Source organism: Grampus griseus (assembly GCF_964374135.1).
Source record: "Grampus griseus genome assembly, chromosome: 12".
Classification (NCBI taxonomy): Eukaryota; Metazoa; Chordata; class Mammalia; order Artiodactyla; family Delphinidae; genus Grampus; species Grampus griseus.
The window spans coordinates 25,605,675-25,615,544 of NC_139006.1; the positions used below are offsets into that span (position 1 = coordinate 25,605,675).

The following is a 9,870-nucleotide window of genomic DNA, read 5'->3' on the forward strand; positions in this document are numbered from 1 at the left end:
CGTACGTCGAGCCCTCCTTCAGGGAGAGGAGCTGCTTGTTTTTCTCTTTTCCCCCTTTCAAGAGGCCAGGGCCTAGCGCAGAGTTTGGGGTGCACGTTTCCTTTCCCTTGATACATGGTGTGAGGGTGACATGGATAAGGTCTGGGGTGCCTGGTAACAGCTGTATCGTCATCAGGTTCTGTAACATTGCATTCGTTTGGAGGGGGGTGCTTACAAATCAAAATATTAACTGACTACATCTTTTGTCGTTGAGTATGCATGGAGGTTTTTTGATATGAATAGACAGTATTAGATTTCTGGTTATTTATAGAGAAAGTATACTAAAGAAAAGCAAAAACTTGCAGAAAAATACAAGAAAGATCACTTTGTAGTCTTGTTATGCGGTTATCATTATTAAAATTTTGGAGTGTTTCCTTCTCAGTCTTATATTTCTATATCTAAATTTTAAAAATAGAGTTCATTCTGTTTAACACAAATATGGGCATTTTGCCATGATTTTCACCTTCCTTGCGGCTTCACTTTTTAATGGCTCCGTATTACTTCTTCATATAAAGATACCATAATGTATGTAATCAAATGCATTTATTCAAGTATTGAGGGTCTTGATTGTATACACATACTACCACCAGCAGCAGCCCTCCCATCACAGCAGATTCCTGTGGCTGCCATGTGCATGCAGTGCCTGAAGACATTGGAGAATCATGTGGGGACGCTCCCTCTCACTGGTTCAGGGCTCTCGGGAGGTGCACTTCCGTGACTGGGGTGCAGCACAGGGCTGCTCATCACAGGTGCCAGTCCTGCCGTCTCAGTTCGAAAGCCTGAGCTATGGTCTTTCTGTGGAGCAGTGAATGACTGCCTCAGCCGCAACCACTTTTGTCTAAACGTTCTATTTTCTTTTCAAGCCCATCGCCGAAGCACCATTCAAGTTTGACATGGAATTGGATGACTTGCCCAAGGAAAAGCTCAAAGAACTCATTTTTGAAGAGACCGCTAGATTCCAGCCAGGATACAGATCTTAAATTTCTCAGGTACCTGGAGCTTTAACCATATAGTAAATCCTAGCAGAGGAGACAGGTAAAAAGTGTTCAAAAAGAGGAAACACAGATCTCAATTTTAGAGAATATACGGAACGGGAGAGAGAGTGGGGCTTGTTATGTTAGAACTCTGTAGAAATGAGCATTGAGATAAAGAATTATGACCAAGGGTTGAGGCACCTGCTGGGGAAATGCTTTGGACAGACCAGCCCGGGGCAGCTGGATGGCCTGGCAGTGGGGTCTGCAGACAGGTGACCGAGGGGGCTCCAGGCAGGGTTACGAAGTGGGGGATTCTGCAGCAGTGGGCATTGGGGATTCTCAGCTGGATCTTAAGTCCATTCTCTCCTGCCTGGGCCTTTTTATTTATTTTCACATACTGGGGTCAGGCTGAGGGTTGGTCTGAGGTTGCCTGTGTTGGGCAGCGTCCAGGCTTGAGATCAGAAGCTGCTTGAGCTATTTCACACAGAGGGTGTGTGATCAGTCAGGAGGCTGTGGAAGGGCTGGAGAGCAAGAGCGGGGCGGTGGGGCTTCCTGCAGGCGGGGGTCTGCAGGGGCTGAGGGGAAGCGATGTGAGCCAGCATCTGTCTGGTCAGCAGGCCCGGAGGGTGCCGGGCCCCTGCCAGAACTGCAGCTGTTAGAGCATCACCATTGCTGAGGAGGGTCAGGAGCCCGACTGCCACTGACCCAGGGACCTCAGGGGCCTGAGTCACCACCACCCTCCAGTACCTCTGAAACCCAGGACCACCCCTCCCGAAGAGCCATGTGTCACTAGAGGCAGAAGAAGGAAGGCTTTTCCTCTCAGTGCCTGCCACTGGCAGTCCCACCAGAAGCAGCTGCCAAGGACAGGCAGCAGTGCTAAGGCAGGGTCCCAGCCCCGGAGCTCAGATCAGGGGATAGGGAAGGGCGGAAGGGGGGCTACAAGCAGATGCGATCAGCTCACCTACTCACAGAGCCACCAGGGCTGGACCAGGGCAGAGGAGAGGGTGGGAGAGGAGCTTCCAGACCTGGGGCTCAGACTGGGGTGTGGTCGGGAGAAGCAGTGACTGCAGGGGAGTGAGGGGAGCAGAGCCTAAAAGACCCCGATTCCCTAACCAAGCAAGGGAGGGGGACTGGCAGGCCCTTGCTGGGACACACTGGAGGCCAGACTCCAAGCCCGAGCACATGTGCCCCTAGCAGCCAACCTTCAGGAAGTGTCTGAGCAGGAAGGGGAGATGCCGCAGGGGACAGGGAGGCCAGTCCAGTGGGGTTGGAAACGTTCATCCGTCCACACCTCACATCAGGACAATCTCTTGAAGAATTTGTTGCACACAAGGCACTGTACGGTCATTCACCGACAGAAGGAAAGCGGCCCCTGGGACCCAGCCGTTTTCACCCCTTCCTGGCCTCTCTGCCTGCATTCACAGTGGGGGGATTGTCTCTGCCAGGGGCCTGCTCTTCCGTCCCCGTGTCCGTGCCAGGTCAGCCTGGCTGCGTTGGGTGAATAAGCTTTTGGCTGGCTCTTTACAAATTAGGCCACTGACCCCTGGCCTGGAAGGTCGAGCTGAGCAACTTTCTGTATGGTCCCTTCCATGGGTTGCTTTCCTGTGTGTTCATGGCCCCTGATTTCCCTGCCTTCTGGTTTCAGGGCATACATGCTGTGTGCTCACCCCAGTGAGCAGAACAGACAGGACTGAACGTGGCCCCCGAGGAGCACGTGGCCTGAGAGGGGAGAAAGACACAGACCATCATGCACATCTTTGGTGTAGAACATCTGGGGGTGATGGAGCTATCAGTTTGTCATTGTTCATTTAATCCCTGTCACGTACTTTAGTGCCGGGTAGGAGGGAACGGATGGGTAAGACCCAGGCTTTGCTTTCTAGCAGCCTGATGGCAGGACCCGGGGAGTCAGGCCCAGCATTGTGGTGCTACACCAGGGGAGGGTTCGACCCCAAAGATGCAGAGCGCCGGGAGGGGGCGCCCCGCTGGTGGGGAGGGGCCCGCCTCTCCTCACAGGTGGTCTCAGGTCCTGAAGTGTCAGGGCATCTGACACTGGGCAGTCTGGGTGGCGGGACCTCAGCAGGGACTTGTGGGGTGGCTGGTCAGGCAGCAGGCACAGGGGAACGTGACAGTGACTAGGGTCCTGGGCCACAGGACAAGGCTGCTGACTGGATGCCTACTGGAGGCCATTAGCACACGGGGACCAAGCCCACCCGGGGCCCACCCCAGCTCTGAGTATCCAGGGTTGGGGCCTGTCACCAGTGGAGGCGGTGGCAGGGGGGTTGCTCTGTGTTTAGTTCACTTCCTCCAGGCACACAGAAGGCACAGAATGTGCTTGTAGCCTGATTTTTTTCCCAAACGTTTTTTAAATGACAATTTTTACCTATTCTGAGAAGTTGAGGGTTTTACAGTAGACACCCATATTCCCACCACCCCGATCCTATGATTAACGTTTTATTATACTTTCTTTGCCTTTTCACGTATCTGTCCATGCATTCCTCCATCTGCCCATCAATCCATCTTGTTTTTTTCTGTGCATTTCAAAGGAAATTTCCAACATCTAGACTGACTTATAATTTAGTCATCTAGGATAGAAGAGTGAGTGCAGAGGAGGGTGGGTTGGGGGCGTTGTTAAGCTCTGGGCCAGGTTCTTTCACAGACATTGCCTTTTGATGATCACAGCAGCGTTTCCTGAAGTCAGCACACAGCCCAGGTCTACGCTTGACGAAACTGAAGGAGTGTGTTTAAGCATTTTGCTCAAGATTATACATCGGTGGCAAAACTAGGCAGAGAGTCCAGGTCCTTTAGACTTAAATCTTTTTTCACCTAGATTTGCTCCCCAGGGAGGTGGAGGGACCGGGGTGTGAGTTCCCAGTCTGCAGCGAGGGCGGAACTGCACAGAGGAGAGCCTGGAGGTGTTGGTGCTGTGACACACGGGGCCGCCGGGGAAACGTGCTCATACAGCTGTGGGGGCTTTGCTGGAGGGGACAGCAGGGACCGCTCCAGAGGAGACCCTAGGTGTCCCCTGCTCGCTGATGTTCTTAGTGGCGGCTCTGAGTGATTGTAAAGGGTCAAAGTATGTTCATTATATTTTGTTTAAGGGGCTCTATTTTAGAAATGTTTTCACTGGAAAGGTAAAAAGGTATAAGTGGTTAATACATTGTGACAAGTCTCCGATTCCTCCAGCCTTGGGTCTCAGCCTCATCCTTACAGACCATCTCCTTACCTGCTTCCCTGAGAAGCTGGGGAAGAGGAGGTGGTGCCTGCCTTTCTTCCTCCTTCTCCAGCCCGGCGCTGGACTTTCTCGGGGGGTGGTGGGGGACTGATTACTAGGGGCATTAATCTGTTGTTTCCCTTTGGTTTCATTAAAGATAAAAGCATTTAGGGCAGTTTTAGTTTTCTGCCAGCTGCTAGGTGTGGCTGCAGTTCATGGTGGCACGCCTCTAGGGGGAGGTCACGTCTTGTCCCCCGAGCTTGTCTCCCCGAGCAGCAGACAAGGACTATCCACCTGGCAGTGCCTGTGAGCCAGGTGACACCTGCCGGTGGGCGTTTAACAAGCCACGTCTCCAGGGGAAGGAAGGTCTGCTTTGCTCGCATCCTGACACACTCGATTACCCTCATGCTGTCTCCACGCGGCTTCGTCGTGAGACAGAGAACGTGCGCTTCTCCTCCCCAGGATGGTCCTCGGGGTGGAGGGAATTCCCACGTCCACCCACGCCCCACCCCCAGCCGTCTGTGCTCACAGCCAAGAACTGCTAGTCTGGAAACAGGTGGAGTGGATTTAACCCAGAATATAATTTCCTCAAGTAAAATAGAGATGTTAGGAGAGTGATGGGGGACCTCAGGGGCCTCCTGAGGGATCCTCGGACATCTGCAGGGCCAGGGGGGCCTGGCGGGACAGCAGCCATTGGGTCGCCTCCTGCACTTCCAGGGTCCAGGCCCACCAGCTTCACGCTTCCTACCAGCACTTGGTTGTGCTTGTTGTGCTTAGTCACAGAAAACTTGAGCATTAAAAAAAAAAACACTTTCTGCCTCCTGTGTGGTTGATTCTGACCTACCTGCTCATCCAGAGAGAGAGACGTGCTGAGAATAGGAGGCAGAAGCGTTTTCCACTTCACACATGTGTTTACAAAGATTCTCAGACTCTGGTTTGGACCGTTGGTTAATGGCATCTGGGGAACACTGACGCCGGCCTGGCTGTGAGCGAGCGTGCGTGTCTCCCCCTGAGTATTCTGGAAACATCCTCTGTGAAACGTCTGAGAGAAAAGGTGCCCGGGGATGGCAGCGTGGAGGCAAGCCCACCCTTGAGGAGCCTCGGGTGTGACTCGTGCCACGTGGTTCTGAGGGAGATGACCTTTTCTGCAGGAGTGTTTTTCCTTTGCTTTTTCACTCTTCCGTTTTCCTAGCACTGCTGCTGCTGCTTTTCCCACGTGGTTCACCCTTAGCTCACAGTCGGTCTGTCTGTTTCTCAACAGGACACGGGCTCCGAGGACGGGCCACGCGCAGGCATCGCTGTTCTTCCTCCCAGCTCCTGACCCCGGGCCCGTCTCCAGCCTGTCTCGGCGTGTCCACCTGACTCCTTTGAGCCATTCGGAGGGGCAGTTTCTGGTAGTTGTGGCTTTTATGCTTTCAAAGAATTCCTTCAGTCCAGAGAACTGTTCCTGGCACCCCTGTGTGTGTCGCCCTCCGGTGACCTGTGGCAGTATGTACTTCAGGGCACCTACTGCTCACCTTGCTTTAGTCACTAATCGCTTTCTGGTTTGAAAGATGCAGTGGTTCCACCCTCCCTAGTCCTCCCTCCCGATGCCCTGCTGACCCCGCCCTCACCGTCGGTCACTGCGTCTCACCTTCCGGGAGGGTGGCCGCTCCTCGGGCACTTTAAGGCAGTGACGGCCCCTCTTTGCACTCCTCTCCCACCCTGCCGGGGCCCCTGCAGCTCGTGCTCCCGCCCCTGGACCCTGTGGGTGCTCGTCAGCACCTCTCCTTTTGTCATATTAATCTCTAGCAGATGTAAGGTATATGTACTGCTTGCCCAACTTTTAGAAAATTCAGCCCTTTTTCTAAATAAAAGGAAGAAATCCTGCATCGGGCAGTTCCACCTGTACCATTTACAGGGGCACAGCACTTGCCAAAATGTGTTATATACAGTTCTGGGTGTTTGCAAGACTTATGCAAAAAGACGTAAAGTGGCAACTTCTCTCGGGATTTGGTGAGAGGTGCGCGAGGTCATGCAGGCTGCCCAGGTGGTGTGGGGCTGAGCTCCACGCCCAGTGGGCACAGGTGCCACGGGCGCTGTAGCTACGCTCGATGCCTGAGGGTCTAGCGGAGAGGGACACTGCGTCTTTCAATGAGAAAGTGTACACTTCCTTTTCCTCCTACAGCATGTCAGCATCTCAAGTTCATTTTCAACCTACGATATAACAGTTTGTAATAAAGCCTCCGTGAGCTCACGACTGGAGCACTGTTCTTTCGTCAAGTGCTCGCTCACGTCTCTGATGTCACCGAGCTCAGGCCGTCAGGAGCAGCTAGCACTAGGTCCTGCGTGCAAGGAGCCCTAGCCCCTGCCCTCCTGAGCCCTCTAGTGTTTGTTCCCGCCGCCGCACCCTGTGGTGTGGACTCGGTGTTCTGTCCCCGTGCGGTGCCTCCTCTTGACTCCCCCACTGCTCTGTGTGGTGAGAAATCTGCCTTGTTCAGTAATTACTGTACCCTCGCATGACTGTTACAGCTTTCTGTGCGGAGATGACTGTCCAAGTGCCACATGCCTATGATTGAAACAAAAAATCTATTGTTACCTCTGAGTTGTGTTCCACGGAAAATGCTATCCAGCAGATCACTTAGGAAAAATAATTCTATTTTTAGCTTTTCATTTCTCAGCTGTCCTTTTTTTCTTGTTTGATTTTTGACAGCAATGGAGAATGGGTTATATAAAGACTGCCTGCTAATATGAACAGCAATGCACTTGTAATTCATGGAAATAAATGTACATCTTCTATCTTCATATTCATGTTAAGATTCGGTGTTGATTTCCTCTGGATTAGCGGGTCCAAATGGACAGTCAGGCTCAGTCTGTGCTTTAGAACAGAAAGGCTTGCAGGCCTCCCCTTCCCACCAGGCACTGCCCGAACACTTAGCTTTACGTCAGGTGATTTAGAAAGCATTTCTGGAGGGTTCTTTTTTCCTTCCACACAGCAGAGAATCAATTCTGACATGTTCGTTTCTTCAGATCATAGGTCTACAGTGTTCTGTCAGGCTCTGATGAAGCAGCCCAAATGTCTCAGGTTGGATTCTCTGATTCTTTCTAAAGAGGGCCGGCCTGTGTCCCAGTTGAGTGCTGGAAAGGGCTCCACCCCCCCACCCCCCACCCCCCAGCCCAGCGTGCTGGTGCTCACACCTCACGGGCCAGAGCAGGTGGCTGACTCATCCTCAGAAATCAAAACTACATCTAGGTTTTTGCCCTGAGATACGTGATTTTCACCTCCATGCACAGAGCTGCCTTGTGAAGGTCCACACAGCATTGAAAAGATACAGAGATTTGACTGTTCCTCGATACATTTTTAAAGGAGCATTGATAGTTTTATTGCTCTTGTTTCTTTGTACTTTTTAAATGGAATGTTAGCAGTATTATGAGGTTAACCTGCAGTCCTCTAACTAGAAAGAAAGCCATAGCCTTGGTTACTAATCCCTGGGGACTCTAGGCTCTTCCCCCCCCCCCCACTGGTACCATGGAGTCAGATGGGCATGAAACCACTAACTGCATCCTAGAGTCCCTGTAGCCACAGGTTGTGTGCTTTTTACTAATCATGCTAAACTTGGTTTAACAGGTCAGGAATTGTCTTAACCAAGGTACCTGTGAAAAGTACTAGCTGTTAGGTGTGAAAGACTCATCATTTGGATATTTCATCTCTAAAAATGTACAGGTTAGGTCATCTAAATTCATGCTGGTGATCCCGAATGCCTCCATTACTGCTCCACGCAGATAAGTTTCAGACTGATGGCTTTTTTGGTGTCTAAAATGTAAGCAAAAAATTCCTGTCGAAACATTCCAGTCCTTTCACTTAGTATGAAACAAAATACCTAGCAAGCCAGCAGGATGGACTTGAGAGAACTCAGGAGGACTGTGCAGACACAGCCTTCAAAGCTGGTAGAGACACGCAGACCGTGGACATGAGGGTAGAAGATCACTGCGTTGGTGTGCGGTGTGTTCACGTGACTCCTGCTACTGCATGCACAGCGACGGGTGTGGCGGGGCCACAGTAGTCGGTGGCTGTCCCTGAGGCAGACAGGTGTACTGCCTACGACAAGCCGAGTAACAGTCATGCGCAGACCATTCAGAGGAGACTGACCTTTATTTGCTTACGTGTTAATACAGATTTTAAATTGGTAATTTTTCTATAGTATGGTAATAGTATGTTAATACACATACATATGCACACATGCTTTGGGTCCTTCCATAATACTTTTATATTTGTAAATCAATGTTTTGGAGCAATCCCAAGTTTAAGGGAAATATTTTTGTAAATGTAGTGGTTTTGAAAATCTGAGCAGTCCTTTTGCTTATGTTTTAAAGCATTTGTGCTTTAAAATTGTTGTGCTGGTGTTTGAAATATGATCCTCCTAGTACAGATGAGAGGCATGTCCCAGCAGAGGAAGCGCTGTCTTCCTCACTGCAGCCAGCTTGGCATCGTGGGTCAGAGACGGGAAATCCAGAGGGATGCTGTAGGCTTGCACCAGCTTCCCTGAAGCTCGTGGCCTTTTCTGTGCTGTTTATCCGTGTAGAGCACTCAAGATCTGAAACTGCTTTGTTACCTGCTTTGTACTGTTGGTGCCTTCTTGGTATTGTACCCCAAAACTCTGCATAGATTATTTAGTATAATGGTAAGTTAAAAACAAATGTTAAGGGAAGATTTTATTAAGAATCTGAATGTTTATTCATTATATTGTTACAACTTAACATTTATTTGTGGTATTTGTGATTTGGTTAATCTGTATAAAAATTGTAAGTAGAAAGGTTTATATTTCATCTTAATTCTTTTGATGTTGTAAACGTACTTTTTAAAAGATGGATTATTTGACTGTTTATGGCACCTAACTTGTAAAAAAACAAAAACTACAAAAAAATTAGAATCATTAAATTGTGTCCGTGTTACCAAAATAACATAGTACTGTGCATGTCTAGCTTAACTGGAATTTCATACATGAAGATATGGAGTCACCTGGTCCTTTATTACATTTCCCAAGCAAGTGCGTCTTCTGGTTTGACTTTGCTCGTAGAACATGGCGGTAGTACCGTCAGCTGGTGCTCTGGAGGCACTGGAATCCTAGTCTGTCCAGAGTGGTCTTCAGACCTTTGGCCGTAGGGGGAGAAGGCATTGCCACACGCATCTCCTCTCATCTCCCTGAACTTAAGCGACCCCCGCTGCTGGGCAGGTGTCACTGGCCGCCTCTTTTCAGACCAAGAAATCATGACCACGGGAGGGACTGTTGGACATTTGGTTCCTGTCACTGTTGGGCATCGTGCAGTGGCTTATTTACGAGAAAAGATACCAGCAGTGTCCACGGTGAGACAGCAGGAGCTCGGCTCTGGGCCTCGGACCCACAGCTGCACCGTGGAGCTGGCACACTCGCCTTGAGCACGGTGAAGGTTATATACAGATACTTCAAGTGCCTAGCGTAGTACCTCCAAGCAAGCGGTAAATCTTCCTAAATGTTTTTTTATTTCTTTAAGTTTTGTTGTGAGGCAGCATGAGAGTGTCTGCTAAGCAAACTATTTTCTGTTCATCTGAGAGGAAAACTGCCCCAAACGTTCTTCAGGCAAATGAGCGGATCCCACCTGAACTGGGAGTTTCTGAGGGGTGTTTGA

General features: G+C 50.4%; 1 protein-coding gene across 2 annotated transcripts in view; it reads left to right on the plus strand.

The window, feature by feature from the left end:
- MAPK1 (mitogen-activated protein kinase 1) overlaps positions 1 to 9,165 on the plus strand; it is a 95,251-nt gene extending 86,086 nt beyond the window's left edge. For both annotated transcript variants that reach the window (XM_082667347.1, XM_082667348.1), the window contains exons 8-9: positions 903 to 1,028; positions 5,486 to 9,165. In XM_082667347.1, the coding sequence (XP_082523473.1) occupies positions 903 to 1,019 (117 nt within the window). In that variant the 3' untranslated portion in view covers positions 1,020 to 1,028; positions 5,486 to 9,165. The remainder of the gene's footprint in view (positions 1 to 902; positions 1,029 to 5,485) is intronic.
- Positions 9,166 to 9,870: the final 705 nt, after the last annotated feature.